The sequence below is a fragment of the Pan paniscus genome, chromosome 1 (assembly GCF_029289425.2).
Source record: "Pan paniscus chromosome 1, NHGRI_mPanPan1-v2.0_pri, whole genome shotgun sequence".
In the NCBI taxonomy this organism is placed as follows: Eukaryota; Metazoa; Chordata; class Mammalia; order Primates; family Hominidae; genus Pan; species Pan paniscus.
In genome coordinates, this window is record NC_073249.2 from 13150217 (window position 1) to 13172498 (window position 22282).

At 45.2% G+C, this 22282-nt stretch overlaps 1 protein-coding gene across 1 annotated transcript in view; it reads left to right on the plus strand.

Moving 5' to 3' along the window:
- Nucleotides 1–22282, plus strand: part of NID1 (nidogen 1) — an 88550-nt gene that overhangs the window by 35525 nt on the left and 30743 nt on the right. The window contains exons 8-12 of the mRNA XM_003824506.7: nucleotides 2808–3053; nucleotides 4731–4874; nucleotides 11659–11784; nucleotides 15370–15519; nucleotides 16891–17013. Of these exons, the coding sequence (XP_003824554.2) occupies nucleotides 2808–3053; nucleotides 4731–4874; nucleotides 11659–11784; nucleotides 15370–15519; nucleotides 16891–17013 (789 nt within the window). The remainder of the gene's footprint in view (nucleotides 1–2807; nucleotides 3054–4730; nucleotides 4875–11658; nucleotides 11785–15369; nucleotides 15520–16890; nucleotides 17014–22282) is intronic.

The window sequence follows — 22282 nt, forward strand, 5'->3', positions numbered from 1 at the left end:
GACCTCAAGTGATCTGCCTGGCTCAGCCTCCCTATGTGCTGGGATTACAGGTGTAAGCACCTGCACCTGGCCACATCTGTATGTACTATTAAAAACTACATTTATTCTCCATTTGGTGCCTGGTTTTAAATAATATCAAACTTACGTGAAAACTGAAAAAAGCCCAAAAAATGTTCACATACTATTTATCTAGCTTCACCAATTGTTAACATTTTGCCACATTTATTTTACCATTCTCTCTCTGTCTCTCCATATATATATGTGTATACTGACCATTTGAGAATAAGTTGTATATATCATGATAGATCGTTCTTTAAACACTTCATTTGTTTTTCCTAAGAACAAGGACATTCTTTTACAAGGCCACAGTACAGTTATCAAAATTGAGGAATTTAACATGGATACACAGTGATATGTATAGTTTTTTGGTTGTTGTTTGTTTTGAGACAAGCCCTCACTCTGTCGCCCAAGCTGGAGTGCAGTGGCGCAGTCTTGGCTCACTGCAGCCTCAACCTCCTGGGCTCAAGTGAGCCTCCCACCTCAGCCTCCTGAGTACCTGGGACTACAGGCACACTACCATGCCTGGCTAATTTTTAAATTTTTGTACAGATGGGGTTTTGCCATGTTACCCATGCTTATAGTTTTTATTTAAATAAAATTGCAATCATACCACATTGTGATATCTTCACCTTTTCAGTTAATGTCAAATCATGAATGTTTAGTAGTCTCATTAAGCAGTCTTTGAAAACACTTTTTAAGGAATCTGTATGATTCTACTGGATGGCTATTAATTCAAACCATTCTTCTACTTTCTAAAGCTTGGGTTGCTTCCATTTTCTCCTCTTATTATGAGTTGAAATGATTGTCTTAATCATAATTCTTGGCCAAATTTCTGATTCTTTTCTAAGACTCAATTCCTGGAAATAGAAGTGCTGAGTCAAACAATAGGAATTTTTTATTTTTTAATTTAATTTTATTTTATTTTTGAGACGGTGTCTTGCTCATGTAGAGACCCACTGAATAATATTCATGAACATGAACTCATATGTGGGTCATTAAACCCCAGGTTAAGAATCCTTTCTTTTTTTTGGTTTTGTTTTTTTTTCTGGTTGTTGTTGTTTTGAGACAGGGTCTTGCTCTGTCACCAAGGCTGTGGTGCAGTGGTGTGATCTCAGCTCACTGCAACCTCTGCTTCCCAGGTTCAAGTGATTCTCCTGCCTCCACCTCTGAAATAGCTGGGATTATAGGTGCCTACCACCAGGCATGGCTAACTTTTGTATTTTTAGTAGAGACAGGGTTTCTCCATGTTGCCCAGGCTGGTCTCGAACTCCTGACCTCCAGTGATCCTCCCGCCTCAGCCTCCCAAAGTGCTGTGATTACAGGCATGAGCCATCGTGCCTGGCCACCTTTTTAAAGGCTCTTATTAAATTGCTGTTCGGAAAGGTTGAAGCAATTACTGGAGTTTTGTGGCTTGGTTGAGTTCTCCTGGGGAGCTGGGAGACAGTGAAGAAGAGGAGGAACGAGCAACAGGACCACTGTTGCAGCCAGCTTGTAGCTGAATGGCCTTTCTGGCGTGTGGGAGCTGGACAGGAGGCAGCTTACACTGATCTTTTATTTATCCTCTGGCTTTTATGCTTCTATTATGGAGCAAACTGCAGCAGAGCACAAAGATAGAAAGAGTCTTTTATGCTTTTTTTAAAAAAAACAGGAAGTTGAGGGTTTTGTCGTATGGGCCATAGCAGGCCCTCTTCTGAGTGGGGAGGACTGTCTCTCCTCTCCTCTGTTCAGGCTTGCTCACGGTGCTTTAGTAATTTTTCCAAACCTGGCTACTGAAACTCATTTAATATCTCATTTTTTTGGTATTGCAGAATGGCTTGGTCTAGACCGGTATGTAGAAATCACCATTTATTGGCCAGACGTAGTGCCTCACACCTGTAATCCCAGCACTTTGGGAGGCCGAGGCAGGCAGATCACTTGAGGTCAGGAGTTCAAGACCAGCCTGGCCAACATGGTGAAACCCCGTCTCTACTAAAAATACAAAAAAATGAGCTGAGCGTGACAGCACATGCCTGTAGTCCCAGCTACTTGGGAGGCTGAGGTGGGAGAATCGCTTGAACCCAGGGGGCGGAGGTTGCAGTGAGCCATGATCGTGCCACTGCTCTCCAGCCTGGGTGACAAGGCGAGACTCTGTGTCAAAAAAAAAAAAAAATGAAAAAGAAATCACCATTTATTGAATCATAATTGAGATAACCTACATAAAGCAGTTAGCACGTTGTGACAGAGTAAATGCTCAGTAAATGGTAGTTTATCTTACTAATACTATTAGTCTGCTTGATTCCAGAAATTGCACATACATTACCTGGTCTGATCCCCACCTTGACCTATTTTGTGTGAGAAACTGAGACCAAAGATGTTGAGTCATCAGCCAGTGGCCACACAGCTTGTGAGTGGTACTGAGTGTGAATTCAGGGGCGTCTCTTTCCAAGTTTGTATCCTCTCCACCTGACCTTCATCTCTAGTTCTGGGAGTCTTCAAAACTTATAGAGAACCACTTGAGAGAAAAGCAACAAATACACATAATACGAATAATACCAATGATCATATGGGAAATCCAGGTATTTCATAGAATGAGTCTCAATACAAACAAATGGTCTTATTTAAGCTGTTCTGTCTGGTCTGTCATCTGGTAGCCTTATGGGCAGGGAATACCACTGGTGCCTTGAAAGCCGTTGATTCAGCTTCTTGCATCCTTAACCATCTTCCCTCTGTCTCCCTGCCTTGTCCCCTCCATCCTTCCCACTCTGCAGTGATCACTTCCTCCTCCACCCGGGAGTACACGGTGACTGAGCCCGAGCGAGATGGGGCATCTCCTTCACACATCTACACTTACCAGTGGCGCCAGACCATCACCTTCCAGGAATGCGTCCACGATGACTCCCGGCCAGCCCTGCCCAGCACCCAGCAGCTCTCGGTGGACAGCGTGTTCGTCCTGTACAACCAGGAGGAGAAGATCTTGCGCTATGCTCTCAGCAACTCCATCGGGCCTGTGAGGGGTAAGGGGATACAGCTCGTGCTGGGCACAGGTGCTCATGCATTTTTAAAACCCCACTCTTTGACATTGTTTTTGGTCTCTTACTCTCAGTCTATAGAAGAAAATTATGCTAAAGTATCTTCTGGCAGGAAAAAAAGAATGTCTTGTTATTTTTGATTCTTGGAAAAGCTGCCTGTCTGTTCTTCTAACCAAAGGCCTATTCGTGATTCTATTTAGAGTAAAGTGCAGAATGCTAACCTGTTGAGGTGCCTTACAGAGTGGACCCTCTTAAGGCTACTGCTGGCATTGGCAGGGCTTTTAAAACCCTTTAATATTCAACCTTGAAAGAAATTGTAGGCCAGGTCCAGTGGCTTACGCCTGTAATCCCAGCACTTTGGGAGGCTGAGGCGGGTGGATCACTTGAGGTCAGGAGTTTGAGACCAGCCTGGCCAACATGGTGAAACCCTGTATCTACTAAAAATACAAAAATTAGCCAGACATGGTGGCACGTGCCTGAAATCCCAGCTACTTGGGAGGCTGAGGCAGGAGAATCGCTTGAACCCAGGAGGCAGAGGTTGTAGTCAGCCGAGATCGCACCACTGCACTCCAGCCTGGGCGACAGAGTGAGACTCTGTCTCAATAAAAAAAAAAAAGAAATTGTAGGGCCGAGCTTGGTGGCTCATGCCTGTAATCCCAGTACTTTGGGAGGCCAAGGAGGGCAGATCACCTCAGGCCAGGACTTTGAGACCAGCCTGGCCAACATGGAGAAACCCTGTCTCTACTAAAAACACAAAATTTAGCTGGGTGTGGTGGTGTGTGGCTGTAATCCCAGCTACTCGGGGCGGCTGAGGCAGGAAAATCGCTTGAACCTGGGAGGCGGAGGTTGCAGTGAGCCAAGATCACATCACTGCACTCCAGCCTGGGCAGCAGAGAGGGGCTGTCTCAAAAAAAAAAAGAAAAAGAAATTGTGTGGTTAGTGCCTGAGGAAATTAAATAAAATTAGGGAGGGAGCCTAAAAGAAACGCTTGCCCTGTGACTGCACATCACTGGCGCTGCGGTCTGCTCTATGGGCGTTCCCGGCTGTCGGGAAGGAGCTGAGGTTTAGGGAGCTTTTGTGACATACCAGTGTCAGACTTCACATTTGTCCATATCTTTAAGCCTCAGGGGTCCTGTGTAATTGGAGTCTGGTCTGAGCCTTAAAATCTTTCCCTTTTTTCGGTTGTCTTTGATTCTTCCTCCATATCCAAATCATTTCTCCAGCTAATTAATTTGTCCTCACTTTAACTTTATGAAGCAGAAAGAAGGCAGGCGTTCTCCCTCCTATAGCAACTGTGGCTCCAGGCATCAGGAGTCAGTGCATTTTTGGTGAAGGACCAGATAGTAGGTATTTTAGGTTTTGCTGGCTATACAGTCTCTATCACGACATGTCAGCTCTGCCGTGGTAGCACAAATGCAGCCATAGACCATACATAAATAAATGGACGTTGCTGGTTGCTAATAAAACTTTATTTACAAAAACAGGGAGGGAGCCATGCTGGTCCTGCCCCGGGGCAACACAGGAATTGGCTGGTGTCCCATTCCACTCTGCTCTTCTGTGATCACCTTCTTGCTCACCAGTTGTGGTTGACTTTCTGTGGAAGGAGGAAACCTGCAAGAGCTCCTGAAGACTCACTTGGTTCCAATGTCTCTGTCTTCACAGAAGGCTCCCCTGATGCTCTTCAGAATCCCTGCTACATCGGCACTCATGGGTGTGACACCAACGCGGCCTGTCGCCCTGGTCCCAGGACACAGTTCACCTGCGAGTGCTCCATCGGCTTCCGAGGAGACGGGCGAACCTGCTATGGTACAGCCTTTGATTCTGACTTGTTGGGGCTGGGAAATCGGCGAGGAGGAGGCATCCACATTCTGTAAACCAGAGAACTGGGTGCAGCAAGGAAGCACGGATGAGATAAATACTGGTGGACATGCCAGGCCTGAATTATTTATGCTTCACATTCACTGTTCCCATGGGTAAACTCGGGAGTACTGGCCCATTCTTTTGTCTGATTAAGCAGCAGAGTAGAATTCCTAAGGCCACACTCCACTCCGTCTTAAGAATGCACAGGTTTAAAGGGAGTTTTAAGTCAGAGCTGTTAATGATAACACCAGTAATATAACGATAGCTATAATTTACCCAGGCACTGTTTGAACTAAGTGCTTCACAACATCGTCTCATTTAATTCTCCAACAACTCTGACGAGATGGATTTTTTGTTCCTTTTTAAAAAAAAATTGTTTGCGGTAAAATATACATAATATAAAATACACCATTTTAACACTTTTTAAGTGTACAGTTCAGTGGCATTGCATGCATTCATTTTATTGTGTAACCATCACCACTGTTCATCTCCAGAACTCTCCATCTTGCAAAATGAACTCTGTACCCATTAAACAACAGCTCACATTTCCCCCTTCCTTCAGTCTTTGGCAATCACCATTCCACTTCCTGTCTGTATGCATTTGATTATTCTAACGATTGCATATGTGGAATCGTATTTGTTCTTCTGTGATTGGCTTATTTCACATAGCACAGTGTCCTCAAGCATCACCTATGTTGTCACATGTGTCAGAATTTTTTTTCCTTTTTAAGGTTAGATAATATTCCATTGCATGTACATATCACATTTTGTTTATCCATCCATCAGTGGACGCATGGGTTGCTTCCACCTTCCGGCTATTGCAAATAATGCTGTTGTGAACGTGGGTGTGCAAATATCTGTTGAAGTTCCTGCTTTCCATTCTTTTGGGTATATATTCAAAAGTGGGATTGCTGAATCATATGGTAATTCTATCTTTAATTTTTTTTTTTTTGAGATGGCGTCTTGCTGTGTCGCTCAGGCTGGAGTGCATTGGCGTGATCTTGGCTCACTGCAGCCTCTGCCTCCTGGGCTCAAGTGATTCACCTACTTGTCTCCTAGTAGCTGGGACTACAGGTGCTTGCCACCATGCCAGGCTAATTTTTGTATTTTTAGTAAAGAGGGCTTTCACCATGTTGGCCAGGCTGGTCTGGAACTCCTGACCTCAAGTGATCCACCTGCCTCAGCCTCCCAAAGTGCTGGGATTACAGGCGTGAGCTGCCACGCCTGGCCTTTCCATCTTTAATTTTTTGAGGAACCACCACAATGTTTTCCACAGGGGCTGCCACATTTTACGTTCCCACCTACAGTGCACAAGCATTTCGATTTCTCCATCTCCTTGAAAACACTTGTTTTCTGTGTTTTTTAAAATAGGAGGCCAGGCGCGGTGGCTCACACCTGTAATCCCAGCACTTTGGGAGGCCGAGGTGGATGGATCATGAGGTCAGGAGTTTGAGACCAGCCTGGCCAACACGGTGAAACCCCGTCTCTACTAAAATGCAAATATTAGCCAAGCGTGGTGGCAGGTGTCTGTAGTCCCAGCTACTTGGGAGTAGGAGAGGCAGGAGAATTGCTTGAGCCTGGGAGGTAGAGATTTCAGTGAGCCGAGATCACACCACTCCACTCCAGCCTGGGTGACAGAGTGAGACTCCGTCTCCCAAAAAAAAAAAAAAATAGGGGCCATCCTAATGGGTGTGAGTTTCATTCTCCTATTTATTTATTTATTTTATTTTATTTTTATTGTTTTTGAGACAGGGTCTCACTCTGTTGCCCAGGCTGAAGTGCAGTGGCACAATCTTGGCTCACTCCAGCCTCAACCTCCTGGGCTCAGGTGATCCTCCCACCTCAGCCTCCTGAATAGCTGGAACTACAGGTGTGCCACCATGCCTGGCTAATTTTGTATTTTTTGTAGAGATGGGGTTTTTCCATGTTGCCCAGGCTGGTCTCAAACTCCTGGGCTCAAGCAATCCACTTGCCTTGGCCTCGCAACGTTCTTTTCTTGTAGACGAGAAAACTGAGGCTCATTAAAGTGAGCCGTGACAAATATAGTATTTGAACACAAGTCTCTGACTCAAGCATCATATTACTCCATCTTCTAGTTGCAGTTATTTTGTTATTTATAACTTAAGTTCAAATACTTTCATGTAGGCAGCTTGATATTTGTTTGTTACTAAATTGTAATCTACTGCCAAGGGGAAGTCAGTCCACTACTAAGGGCAAGAATGCCAAGTGCTTCGAGCAGTGCTATTTAAGTCTGCAATTAGTGAGAGGGCTCACTAATGAGCATAAGGAATGCTAGAAGTAAGCTTCCCTGGTGGGATGAATAGTGTGTTCACATATGGTTGGCCAGGAAAATGAACAGCTCCCTCTACCCCTGCTTGACGGAGATATAAGAATCTGGCAAGCCCAGCAGTCTCAGAATTCGGGAATCATGCCTGAGGTCTGGAATCCAGCAGCCGCAGCTAATGGCAGATTTGGTGTGCTGATGTAACATGAAGGTTAGAAGATCCTGCTGTCAGGGCCTCGCGGTGTTGGCTTCATAGTGAACCTTTCATGCAAGGTGCCTGTCAGGGTGTCTGAAATACTGGAGGGCAGGAACTTGTGCGCATAGTGCAGGCTGTTTGTTTGGCCAGCTTGCTGATAGCTTTGTATATGTGGTAGAATTCAGTCTGAGACTCACCTTCCTGGTAACGTATCGCTAGGGAGGGGACATAGTGCCTACTCACCTGTAATCGTCAGTTTCCCAGTATTTCCTGCAGAGAGCCTGACAGCCTTGAATGGCTGAATTGGCTCTGGCCAGTTCAAAGCAGCATGATACTGTGTGTGTGTGTGTGAACAGGAGCCCTCCCAGGCTGTGAGACGGCTGGCGTGCGGGGATGGGGCTCCTTCACCGATCCACGCCTCCTCATTACACAGCTCTGCTTCAACTTCGTAAGCCTCCTGGATAGTAATAAGGTGTGGAAGTAACCAGTCTGCTGCTGTTGAACTGTGACCTCGTGGCTAATTCTGCCCTTGGTGCCTGAGCTTGCCACAGTGGGAGTGCTTCACTTCAGAAGGCACAACCAGCCATCCTTTATGTAATCTGCACCATCCTAGAAAATCCTCCGATATCCTTGTCCAGAAAGACAGGTGGTCGCATGTAGACTTGCTTTTGTCCTGTGGTGAGTGGTTGTTCTGACTTATTACCTCCGTGGAATGCGAGTGTATTCCCAGTCAGGACACTTATTGTTCTGGGTCACTAGCACATGCCTTGAAGTGTTAATGCATCGAGACGTGAGGCTTAAAATAGGAAATTGCATTAAGCAGATCACTTCATGTGTTATTTGGACTTGGGAAGTGCGTTAGAGGAGAATGAGGAAGAGCCTTTGTGATTCAGTGTGTGCAGTGCTGATATGATGGTATATGACACCCCAAACAAGGGTGGTTTTGGTGAGACATCGCACAGTGACTCTCCACAGTAATTTGGAGACGATTTCACAGAGCTCTGTGATTCCCTCTGGTCCATGGCAGGATGGCTCCCGCTGTTTCTCAATTTAGAGCCCGTAGAGATAGTTTTGGCTCATCTCTCATTGAGTAATTGTCGAGTATGTAGAAGGCATTTAGCAAATTGGTAATGAGACTCTTCTCTAAGAGCCTGGCCTTTATAAAAGGGAAAAATTGGAGAAACTTAGAGTTGTTGAAAATATGTGAAAAGTAGCCACTCTGAAAAAAGTCAAAAAGGAGGCAGCAATGACAAGGATGATCCAGGATTTTCCTATTGAGTTAGAAAGTGATCCTGTGAAAGGAAATCTCTTTCCAGAGAAGAGGTTGACCAGATGTTAAACAATAAGAATAATCATTTTCTAGCAGATACTGTGGTATGTTATGAGAGACAGTTATTGCCAGTTTTCAATACCACTGAAGAAAGGGTTAAGGACCTGGCTTCAATTTATAGAAAATAAGTTTTTTGTTTGTTTGTTTGTTTGTTTGTTTTAAGACAGAGTCTTGCTCTGTCGCCCAGGCAGGAGTACAATGGCGCAATTTCGGCTCACTGCAACCTCCACCCCCTGGGTTCAAGCAATTCTCCTGCCTCAGCCTCCCGGATTGCCAGGATTACAGGCACATGCTGCCTGGCTAATTTTTGTATTTTTAGTAGAGATGGGGTTTCACCATGTTGGTCAGGCTGGTCTCGAACTCCTAACCTCAGGTGATCTGCCTGCCTCAGCCTCCCAGAGTGCTGGGGTTACAGGCCTGAGCCACCGTGCCTGGTCCTAGAAGAGAAGATTTAAATTATACATTAGGAAGAATTTCCAAACTGCAAAGACCGTGGACTATTAGCTCAGAAATTGCTAGGGTCTTGTCCCTTAAGAAAGGGTGTTGTCTAGTCTGGTGTGTATGTGTAAGCCGGCATGGAGGTGGAGGTTGTGCTAGGGAACCATTCCCTCCATCATCCCAGCAGCCCTGAGGTCCTATTTGTCAATAGCTTTTCAGGTAGGGCGAGAGAGAAGAGCCTGGTCACATAGAAGCTTTCCCAAAACACAGCTTCCCCTTGCGTAAATGTTCCCAGGGAGGAACAGAGCTTGAAGAAGATCCCCTGTGATTTTGCTCTGTCTTCTTGATTGAAAACTGCTGCTCTGTGCTCTCGTGCTTTGGCAATGCAGTCTAAGTCACTGAGCCCTGCAATATGTACAATGTTTCCAGACATCTGTGCTGGGAGTGTCCTCTGAGGGTTGCAGCACAGAGGCAGTGGACACAGGAAGCCCCTTTTTTCTCCCATGTTGCAGCGGCAGCTGATGGATGGAGCTGTGAAGTCCAAACGTGCTGGGTGCACTCCTCCCCCACAGCCTCCCCAGCTCCAGCTTGCATAACAGCCTGCTTTGGGAGGGGCTTTGTTCCAGAACCTTCTGGCAGTGCCTGGTTCAGTCCTGAGACCTTGTGTCTTAAACACGTCACAGAACACACACATATCAGTATAATCTCTAAAAGTTGAAGAGCATTTGGTTTGGGTATTTGCTTGGGTACAGGACAAACTATGAGGCTGATGTGATCAAGAATGCTTGTCTTGTGCAATGTTGACCAATAGGCCAGTAGGACATTTGTCTCACCAATAAAGGCCTGGCTAGACTGGACATTGAAGGTGGACATAGGAGGCTTTGACTCCCACATGTCAGAGATTCATATGAAAGCACTGGGGAAGAGATTTATCAGGGGGAGAAGAGCTGTGTGGTCTCGGCCATTATGAGAAACATGTCTTATTTGTTTTAGGTCTGAAACATGTCTAAATTTGTTTTAGGCTAGGGGCTGTGGCTCACGCCTGTAATCCCAGCCCTTTGGGAGGCCTCCTCATGCACATCTCAGGGTTTTAGAAATGCCAGAAGTAGCTGTCTACACTCTGAGTATGAGGTTGACGTGGGAAGGACCTTGTGTAACTGTTCATTGCAACCCATCAGTGGCCACATAACCAGGGGGAATGACAGGTTAGCTCAGTTTCTTGCCTGGGCCCACCAGCCTTACACAAGTGGTAGCCACAGCCTGGCCCCCAAAGCCTGGCGGCCATCTGAGGAGCGTGTTCCCAGAGTTAGCCAAATTCATCACCATGGCTGGGGTGTTGGATGAATCTCTAGTAAGTATAATCATAGCTGGGTGTCTGGAACATTGTTGGGTGCTTCTCTGGCCTCCATCCATTTTCTGTAATCTGCAGAAGAACCCTCAAGATGAGCAGTAGTATACTTATTTACCAAAGGGAGAACTGAGGCTGAGTAGTTGGATAACTTGCCCAAGACCACACAAGTTAATAGCTAAAGGAAGCAGGATTTGAACTTAGCTATGTCCAACTCCAAAGCCTGTGTTTGTTTGCTCCACGTTACCCCATGATGGTGGCTGTAGTATTGTCATATAAAAGGACATCACTCTCTTTGTTCATTTACAGTCTCATGAGTGAATGACTTCCCTTTTAGTCCATTAAGCCCTAGATAATATTCAAAAATTCACAATTAAGCTGTAAATTGTTCAATTTTCCTTTGTAACAGTAACAGAGAAAGTAATATTTTCGAATAATAGCATATTTAAATATACTCTCAAGTTTAGGATTTGAAAGTATATTTAATATTCAGAGACTCTCAGTATTCAGAGTCCAGAGATGTGTCTCTGTGTCCTTGTAACATGTATTTGGCAATCTAATGGGAAAGACTCGTGTTCAGGGGCCCCAGGCTCGGAAATTAACTCCAGGAGAGGTGGGGGAAGCACACGTTTCCTTAGGAGAAAGGCATGGGGATCACTCTCTCCAGTTATGCACAGACAAAAATTGTATTTAACACTACTTTTGATACATAGAAAATTTATTTTAGGCTAGGGGCGGTGGCTCACGCCTGTAATCCCAGCACTTTGGGAGGCCAAGGCGGGTGGATCACGAGGTCAGGAGTTTGAGACCAGCCTGGCCAACATGCTGAAACCTCGTCTCTACTAAAAATACAAAAATTGGCCAGGCTTGGTGGCGCACACCTGTAATCCCAGCTACTGGGGAGGCTGAGGCAGGAGAATCACTTGAACCCTGGAGGCAGAGGTAGCAGTGAACCGAGATTGCGCCATTGCACTCCAGCTCTGGGCGACAGAGCAAGACTCCATCTCGGAAAAAAAAAAGAAAAGTTTGTTTTAAAATTGATCTATTCTTAGGTGACAATGCTATTTTATCATAGTCAGTAATGTTTGAAGAGCTTTAAAAAAAAGCCTGCATTAAAAAAAAATTTTGCTGCAGATATTGATGAATGTTCAGAACAACCCTCAGTGTGCGGGAGCCACACAATCTGCAATAATCACCCAGGAACCTTCCGCTGCGAGTGTGTGGAGGGCTACCAGTTTTCAGATGAGGGAACGTGTGTGGGTAAGTTCTCCAGGTAACTTTTCAACACAGTATTCACATGGTGTGCATTAGCTCTTATGCAAAAGTTCTGGTCCCAGGTAAAATGAGTCTGGTCAAGTTGGAAGGTGCGGGGAAGAGCAATTTATAAAGATGAATCAGACTTAGCCTCTGCCCTCCAACTATCTGGAGAGTCACAAGTATAATGAGTAAGCAACATTATTGCCTACACTAGTAATACCATTGCCTCACCTGTTGCCAGCTTTTGCATTACATTTGCCTCTTATAAACTTCTTTTAATCATTTTCATTATGCTTTTAATAACTATAAAGCTATTAGACATGTTTCTTCCAGTAATTAGTAGCCTTGGGGTTCATATTGAGGGAGCACCTTATAGGTACTTTTGGATCATTACCTATCTTAGATTGAATTCTACTTTAGTTACACCTAAAATTCCAACTGGGGTCATTCTATTTATGGATTTTAATTTTACCAACCACGAGCAGCAGCATAATTTCTTAGCCTTATTGAAGTAAGTTGCGGCTATTAATTAGGTTAATTATGCTCTTGCTGAATGATGATTTAGGTGATGATGAGGATGGGCCAGCCACAAACAGCCAGGTTGTTTAAATTCTTCCTCTTTTTCCTCCTGCTGCACTTTGACCTGGTCGTTCAAGATTCTTGTTCCCAGGTCTGGAGGGTGCCATGTCAAATGCTCATCTGAACTCAACATGTCTTCCCAATTTAAAACAGATTCCTCTTGTACATGTCAGCAAACCATCTTCTTGCCTCTTCCTCACTGTTCACTAAACCCTAGAATGTTTTCTTTTTGCTCTGTCTCAAAGCTTGGGTAAGCCTGCCAAGGTCCTGGGGTGAGGTGGTGTCTTGAGGGTGGGAGGGAACAGGCAGTTCTCATATTTTGAGTGTGACCCAAACATCTGTGAGCTCAGGGAGGCCAGTCCCCTCTGCACAGTTGAGATTTTCACTCTGCTAAAGTTACTTCTTTTTTTTTTTTCCTCAGTAGAGAACATCAGTTTCTGTGTATTTGACCTGATTTCTTTCTCTGCTTTTTGAGGCTAAGCAGATGCAAACGTTTAATTTTAATGGCCATACCATTTACATTACACTTCGGCTTAAGCTTGGGCAGTGGATACTTTATCCCTTGGGTGCTGATGTGCACAGTAACTGAGATCCATCCTGGGACACCTGTGTGGAGCATGGTGACCTGGGTTTCTGGATCCAGTCATTCCTGATGTCCACACTCACTGAAGGGGCAGGGTGGGGTGCAAGACAGGTGCTGGGCAAATGTCTGCTTCAGACATTTACTTTTGAGGAAGGCAACCTCTCTGGGGCTCAGTTCCTCGTCTGTAAAATGAGGTGATTAGACCAGATCATTGGTTTCCTGTGACCCATGGAGCTCTTGGAGGTGCCTCAGGAGCTGTCAAGGAGGACACAGACCAGCTGCAGGCAGGCTCTTGTCCTCTCCCCTGACCTCTAGCCTCCCTTTTTTTTTTTTTTTTTTTTTTGAGACAGGGTTTTGCTATTGTCACCCAGGCTGGAGTGCAATGGCATGATCTTGGCTCACTGCAACCTCTGCCTCCTGGGTTCAAGAGATTCTCCTGCCTCAGTCTCCCGAGTAGCTGGAATTACAGGCATGCACCACCACTCCCAGCCAAGTTTTGTATTTTTAGTAGAGATGGGGTTTCACCATGTTGGCCAGGCTGGTCTTGAACTCCTGGCCTCAGATGATTTGCCTGCCTTGGCCTCCCAAAATGCTGGGATTACAGGTGTAAGCCACCATTCCCGGCCTACATATTTGAGGGAGAACATCTTCACCCCTTTTAATTGGCTCCTTTGAGACTCACTGTGCAGAGAGAAGGCTCACTGTAGAACCAAGTCTGCCTACACGCATTCAAAGAAATAACTCTGGCTTGTCACTGAGTAATTGAGTGGTCATTCCATCTCTCTTGGAATTCCTTGTTGAAACAGTGTTCTAGGTCGGAAGCCTGCACTGGGAAGGTTACCCTGCAGGTCAGAACGGGGCAAGATGAAGAAATAAATGGGGCAAGGTGTGCTCTGCCAACTGTGAGGGGCTGGGGGCTCAGGAAGGGCATGTGGGCTGACCAGGAGGAATTCTCTTTTCATGAGGATTGGTATCCATTATCGGGGAAGGGATGTTTGTGGACTTCCATCTTTGGCATTTTCTGTAAACTCATAACTCTCTTTTCCACTGGGAACCAACTTTTGCAGTTAATTGAAATGTGCAAAACATGTTTTTGTGAAGGAAAGGTGGGCCTCAGCTTGCCCATAAGTCAGCTTGATGTGAAGATGTAGATACCCCTCTGAATGGACATAGCCCTGTGACACTGGGCTGGCATATGGAGTGTGGTGAACTTGAGGTCCTACTTCACCTCCCCTGGGCACCTTGGTGCAGGGCATGATGGCATGCATCAGCTCTTCTCTTGAGGGAAGAACAGGGCCCAGGCTTAGGCAAAAAGCTGTAGCAGTTAACTTCCAGTATGCCAAGCACAGAGAGGCCAGTAGATGGGACTGTGATTCTCTTAAGGGTCCTGATGATAGAACTCATGGAAGGAGGGCTGAGGAGTAGGTGAGTGTCACAGAGGCTAGCTGATAATGCCCCATCTTGTGCTGTTGCCTCAAGATGGAAGGCAAAGGTTGAGGTCTACAGGGTGATTTTCAGCTGGTTCAGTTACTCTGGGGTTCCTAAGGCACCATTGCATTTTGCTTCTGATTTTCTAAAAGAACTCAGAGCCAGGACAGAGTCCCATCCTCACAATGTCAGAACACAAATCATTCCCTCCCAGCAGGCTTTGGGTAGTTGGATTATCCCAGATGAAGGAGGACTCATGTTTTTCCTCCATGAGTCTTCCTAAGATTGATTTCAGTTTGTCCTACCTTAAGTGCAGACAGAGAAAGAGAGAGAGAGAGTTGGGGGGGTGGGGGGAAGAACATAAGGCAATTTATCTAAGGCCATGTGGTTGACCCATGGTACCTGGTATATACCAAGGCTGCCTACTCCAAAGGCTCACAGTCTTCCAACCATAGCTATCTCCCTGCCTTAGAAACATTTATTTGTCCTTCCTTGGTGGCAAGTGGGTGACTGACTTGGGCATTTGTAGTGAATGTTCCACCTGTACAGGGTGGGCCAAGGCTGAAGACACCACGTGGAAGTCTCAGCTCCTTTCCTCCAAGCAGTCTCGACAGAGTTGCCATCAGAAGTGTGGCATCTGCAGATGTCCCACCCCCATGTCCAGATGAAGGGAAAGTTGGGTCCTGGGGACCTGTGATGGGGATCTAGTTTGGAGAGTGGCCTGAGACAGACCCCCAGAGTGAAACTGAGGTCAAGCCAGGTGGAATGACAAACCACGGTGTCAGTCAGCCAAGACCCATCAGAGGCAGAACCCAGGTGGGAGGAAACGGTGAAGGCAGTAGTACCAGCCCAGTGAGGAGTGGGGTGCGGGTGAAGCTGTGGACATGCCTAGAGATCTAGGGTCCAGGCATGGTCCCTCTTTATAGAGCTGGGAGGGGCATGTGGCCTGCTCAGGGGACTTTCTTCCTAAGACTGTGCATCAACCTTTTGTTCTGAAGCTGTCGTGGACCAGCGCCCCATCAACTACTGTGAAACTGGCCTTCATAACTGCGACATACCCCAGCGGGCCCGGTGTATCTACACAGGAGGCTCCTCCTACACCTGTTCCTGTTTGCCAGGCTTTTCTGGGGATGGCCAAGCCTGCCAAGGTGTGTGGTTGCTCTGATCTTCCCCTGTGTGTAACCTGAGAAAGTTTCCTAGGTGGTACCTGTCATGTGCCAATCACCAACTCACTCCCAAATAGAAGAAAGAATTCTTCTGTCATCTCCACTGAGTAAATGCGTTGCTTTTTATATCTCTCTAGTAGTTTGAACTATGCATTTTCTTTTGGGGGCTGTTCTCATTGGTGACTGTTTTGTTCTAGGTGACTAGTTCATTCAGGTGACAATTAGACACCTGCTCTCTGCTAGGAACCGGGGATATTTTCTGTCTTTCACAAAGAGACAAACTGTCCTTTTACATGGAGGACATGCATGGAGCTTAAAGTCTATCCTTTTATTTAATAAGATGTATTAATATATAGCCATTCAACTGGCTTGTTCTAACCTTCTCCTTCAAAAAAGCAAAGTTCTCTGATTGAATAAATGACTGCGGAGTCAAAGTATAAATGACTCAATAGAATCCTTCAGACTTGAGCTTCTTGGCTGCCATTGTTCTCTTACAGGTAATTTTAGGTAAGATAGCCCATCAATAGAGTACCCTGAGTCTCTTGGTTTGCACAATTACTTAATATTATACCATAGAGTATTTCTAAAAAGTCCCAACTAAGATAGAATTTCTGAGATACTTTCTCTTTATTACTGAACATGTGAATATTTTCTTTTCACTGAGGGTTTTCTGCCTAGCAGTTAATAATCTGTCAGTAAACACTCAGACAGTTTTGAAGCTCTCATTTATGACAGGAGGGAGAATTTTATAATACAAATAGATCCTATCTTTTCCCCTGTTGTAAGGTTGATGAAAACATTCTTTTCTTTCTTTCTTTCTTTCTTTTTTTTTTTTTTTGAGATGGCATTTAGCTCTTGTTGCCCAAGCTGGAGTGCAATGGCACGATCTTGGCTCACTGCAACCTCCACCTCCCGGGTTCAAGCAATTCTCCTGCCTCAGCCTCCAGAATAGCTGGGATTACAGGCACGTGTCACCATGCCCAGCTAATTTTTTATATTTTTAGTAGAAACAGGGTTTCACCATGTTGGCCAGGCTGGTCTCGAACTCCTGACCTCAGGTGATCTGCCTGCCTCGGCCTCCCAAGGTGCTAGGATTACAGGCGTGAGCCACGGTGCCTGGCCAAAAACATTTTTCATGAAAACATTACTGCCAAAGTGAAACACATTTGCAAGTACGACAGATAGAAATTGGGGAGTTAGTGACTTGATAGTTAATGTTTAGTGAGTTTTGGATTACTGTTCCCAGATCAGAAGCAGGTTCCCATAGATTTGAGTAAGTGGCTTAAATTATTGGGTAAACTACGAATTCCAGAAGAAATCTCATTGTCCCTGGGCCTGGTGGCTGTTTTACAGATGTGGATGAATGCCAGCCAAGCCGATGTCACCCTGACGCCTTCTGCTACAACACTCCAGGCTCTTTCACGTGCCAGTGCAAACCTGGTTATCAGGGAGACGGCTTCCGTTGCGTGCCCGGAGGTAAGGTGGTGAGACATCTGGAGTCGGTAGCCCATTGCCCTGTCCATGAATCCAGAGCACATGGCCCATTGCCCTGTCCATGAATCCAGAGCACATGGCCCGTTGCCCTGTCCATGAATCCAGAGCACATGGCCCGTTGCCCTGTCCATGAATCCAGAGCACATGGCCCATTGCCTGCCCTGTCCATGAATCCAGAGCACATGGCCCTGGGAGAGAAGGTGAGGTGGGAAAGTAGGAGGCTCCATGGAGAGTTCTAAGGGTTGTTGAGGTGGGAGATCAGAGCATGGACTGCAATGTAGAGCATTCTTTGAAATGGTAGAACATCAGGTGGGAACATTGCCTATAATCCCAATACTTTAGGAGGCCGAGGTGGGCGGATCCCTTGAGGTCAGGAGTTCGAGATCAGCCTGGCCAACATGGCAAAACCCCCTCTCTACTAAAAATACAAAAATTAGTCAGGCGTAGTGGCTTGTGCCTGTAATCCCAGCTACTACGGAGGCTGAGGCATTAGAATCGCTTGAACCTGGGAGGCAGAGGTTGCAATGAGCTGCAATTGAGCCATTGTAGTCCATCCTGGGTGACAGAGTGGGACTGCCTCAAAAAAAAAAGAAAAGAAAAAAAAAAGAATATATTTGACACCTTAGACTGGAGTTAACCAGTTGTGTTATTTATTTTTAATTACTGCTGCTGTTGTTGGTCAGATATATTCATGCCACTATAAATGTTTTCAATTAGAGATAAGTAAACATTTTCATCTCATCGCTTTTTAAGCAGTTAAAAACTTTAAATAACCATCCCCTTCACTAGCCTGTGAGCACATTGAGGACCTGTGAGCTCATTGAGGACCTGTGAGCTCATTGAGGGTGGTGCAGGTATACTTTTTTTTTTGTATGTTTCCAGTACCCAGTGGAGTGTTTGGTATATGGTGGGGCTCACAGCTATTTATAGCTGTTGAAGAAATAAATGAATGCATCAGCTCCATTCCTACAACAGCATTTGAAAATATTTGTTTATCTTCACTCTCACTAAGACTAGTTTTTAGAGTAGTTGTCTATCAAAAAAGAGAAAATATCAGATTAAGATTTAAATTTTGATGTATAGTAGCATATATCGTTAGTCTAAATTATTTTCTTCTGCTTAAAATGGGGCTTAGCAAACTATGGCCCATGGGCCAAATCTGGCTGTCTGTTTTTGTAAATAAAGTTTTATTGGAACACAGCCATGCTTATGTATAGTCTATGGCTGCTTTCGTGTTACAAAGGCCGAGTTCAGTAGTTGTGACAGAGACTGTAAGCTCTGCACAGCCTAAAAAGCATAAATAGGCTGGGTGCCATGGCTCTCGCCTGTAATCCTAGCATTTTGGGAGATCGAGGTGGACAGATTACTTGAGTCCAGGAGATTGAGAGACCAGCCTGGGCAACATAGCGAGACCCTGTTTCTACAAAAAATAGAAAAATTAGCTGGGTGTGGTGTGGCACACCTGTAGTCCTAGCTCCTCGGGGGGCTGAGGTTGGAAGATTGAGCCACGGAGATCAAGGCTGCAGTGAGCCAAGATCACACTACACCCCAGCCTGGGTGACAGAGTGAGATTCTGTCTCAAAAAAAAAAAAAAAAAAGTATAAATAGCCTACTACGTGGGCTCTTGACAGAAAAAGTTGCTGACTCCTGGCTTCGATAAACCCAGGCAAGGCAACCTTTTGTTCCTGAAATTATGGGAACAAATACCACTACTCATAGATTTTAATGGGCAGGTTACATAGAGAAGAGTTTATGATCATTTGAGTCAACGCATTCCAGCTACTATTAACAATGACTAATATTCATTATTTCCTCAGGCTTGCTTCACATCTCCAGTTTAAAGAGAAGCAGATGTTTCCAATTTTGTTTTTCTGTTTTTTTAACCTGACTTTTTGTCCCCTCTTGAAAACTCTGTTGACTAAACAGAAACAGATCCAGGCGTGTAGGCTGGAATCTAAAGATGGGACAAAGTTAAAACCAATAAGGGCTGCTTGCCAGGATTGTTTAGATATTGGATCTCGTTCCCTTAAGAAGTTTAACATTTGGTTATATACTGGAGAGAGTGTTCACTAGAAACGTGTAAGAATGTTCATTGAGTTTTGTTTGTAATAGAAAAAAATATAAATGACTGCAAACAAGAGGAACAAACAGATGACTGTTGGTATAATCCATACAATGAAATGACATAAAGCAGTTAAAATGAATGAACTAGAGTTCAGGGGTAAGTCTCAAAAGCGTAATGTTGAGCAAAAGAAATTATAAAAGGATATATATAGCATGGCCCCATGTGTATAAAACATAAGCCTATGTGAAAATATACCTACATGTGTTATGTTATGTACATACATAAGAAAGCTACAACATGCATAGTGAATGAGAAATGAAAAGTTCAGGGCAGAGGTTACCTCTGTAATGGGAGAGAGGGAATCGGGACTGGGGAGGGATACATGGTGTGTCTTAGTCTGTTTGGGGCTGCTCTGGCAAAATACCATAGACTGGGAGTTTATAAACAACAGAAACTTGTTTCTCATAGTTCTGAAGGCTGGAAAGTCTGAGATCGACGTGCTGAGAAGTTGAATGTCTGGTGAAGGCTCACTTCCTAGTTCACAGACGGCCAGACATCTTTCTGCAAAGTACTTATATGGTAGAAAGGGCAAGAGGTCTCCTTGGGGACGCTATTATAAGGGCACCACTAAGGCCATTCATTAGGGCCCCCCTTTCATGACCTAGTCACCTGCTGGTGGCTCACCCCCAATGCCATCACCTTGGGAGTTAGGATTTCAGTACGTGGATTTGGGAGGGACATAAACATTCACACTGCAGCACAACAGCTGCATCTGTGTTGCTAATGTTTTATTTCTCAGTCGGAATATGAATACACATATTTTCATCATATTATTCTAAATTGTGTATGACTAAAATACTTTATGAAGACTGGATGCAGTGGCTCATGCCTGTAATCCCAGCATTTTGGGAGGCTAAGGTGGGTGGATCACCTGAGGTGGGGAGTTCAAGACCAGCCTGACCAACATGGAGAAACCCCATCTCTACTAAAAATACAAAATTAGCCAGGTGTGGTGGTGCATGAATGTAATCCCAGCTACTTGGGAGCCTGAAGCAGGAGAATCACTTGAACCTGGGGGGCAGAGGTTGCGGTGATCTGAGATCACGCCGTTGCATTCCAGCCTGGGCAACAAGAGCAAAACCCCGTTTCAAAAAAAAAAAAAAAAAAAATTAGCTGGGCGTGGTGGTGCATGCCTGTAATCCCAGTTACTCAGGAGGTTGAGGCAGGAGAATAGCTTGAGCCCAGGAGGCGGAGGTCATAGTAAGCCAAGATTGCACCACTGCACTCCAGCCTGGGTGACAGAGAAAGACTCCATCTCTAAATAATAAATAAATAAATACTTTATGAAACATTACACAGAGAAAAATAATGCATAGTGTCACCTGGTCGCCTGGTGCCTATCATAGTAAAGGACAGGGATCATACAGCACTTATTTGGTACTTACTGTATACAGAAGGGGCTAGTTTCCAAAAGAAAACTAAACTGGCTTTGAAGGTGAGCCAGTGAAGATCATGGCTACCGAAATGTCAACTGATGACAGACAAACTACAAGAAATTGCGATTTGTTCCTCTCTGTCTTCTGCACGCTGCTCCACACCCTGTGTATGGATTGTAAAGTTAGTTTAGTGGCTTGCTGTTCTCACTTTCTTTTAAATGGCATGTTGAAATAGCAAACAATAATCTAGAAAATATCAGAGTGAGGAGAATATATGTAGTAGGAGTAAGTATTGTTTCATGAAGCAATACTTGTATGTATGTTTGTGTATGTGCATGGGTGAGTGCATGCCAGCATGTGTGCGTGTGTGTGTGCACATGTGTATGCGTGTCTAAGTGTGCATGGGCTGGTGTACTGGAATGCTGAGTAAAATCTATTTCTTTCTGTGGGTCATGGTTAGAAAGTTAGAAACCACCATATTAGTTCTCTATTGTTGCATAACAAATCATCCCCAAAGTTAGCCACTTAAAACAATGAACATTTATTTTCTCACAGTTTCTGTGCGTCAGGAGTTCAGGAGCAGCTTTCCTGGGTGGTCCCTGGACCCAGGGACTCTCATGAGGTTGCTGCTGAGACATTAGTCGGGGCTGTGGTCTTCTGTGATGGCAAAGAAGGATCCCTGCTGAAGGACCCGCATGGTTGTCGGCAGGCCTCAGTTCCTCGCGACATGGGTCTCTCTACAGGGATGGCTAAGTGTCTTCAAGACCTAGCAGCTGGCCCCCTCCACAGCAAGTCAAAGGAGAGAGAGAGAGAGAGAAAGAGAGACTGACCAAGATGGAAGCCACAGTCTTTTATAAACGAATCTTGGAAGTGACAAGTATCACTTCTGTTGACACCATCAGTCTCGGGCCATCCCTCTTGCAGTGTGACAGGGGTCTGCCCAAGTATGGAAGACCAGGCGGTGGGGAGAATGAGGGCCATCTTGGAGGTCGGCCACCGTAGCCACTGACCCTGACCTTGCCTGGACAACATCTGAGGAAATGTAACTGGCTGGGTTTTTGTAACATAGGGGAGTTTATTAGAGGATCAAAGAGAGGCATTAAATGTCTTGGGCTAGAAATGTAAAACCTGGTCCAGGAGTTTAAGAACACCCTGGACAACATAGCAAGACCCCATCTCTATCAAAAAATTTAAAACTTCTAGGCATGGCATTTAAAAATTAGCACACACCTGTAGTTCCAGCTATTCACAAGGCCGAGGCAAGAGCATCACTTGAGCCTGGGAGTTCAAGGCTGCAGTGAGCTATGATCGTGCCCCTGCACTGCAGCCTGGGGTGACAGAGCTAGACCCTTTCTCCAAAAAAATTTAAAAATAATAAACAAAATGAAGCTTTCCCTCAACCCTGCATCCCTCTCTCACTGCCATCCCCTCCCCGTCCTTCCCTTTATAGTTTAACTCTTCATCAAGGTTGTCTGGAATTGCTGCCTCCACTTCCTCCTCTCTCATCTTCCATTTTTTTTCCTATCTTTATATTGTAAAAATAAAACATAGATGCAAGCAATATGTACTTCAAGGAGTTACTCTAAGGTGAGCCTGGTTGTCACTACCACTCAGATCTTGAAGTAGAGCTTTACCAGCAGCCCCAGGAGCCCCACGAGCCCCACCTGCCCCAATCATAGCCTCCTCTCTCTCCTCAAAAGCAACCACTAACCTGGCATCTGTAGTTGTCTCTTCCTTGCATTTCTAATAG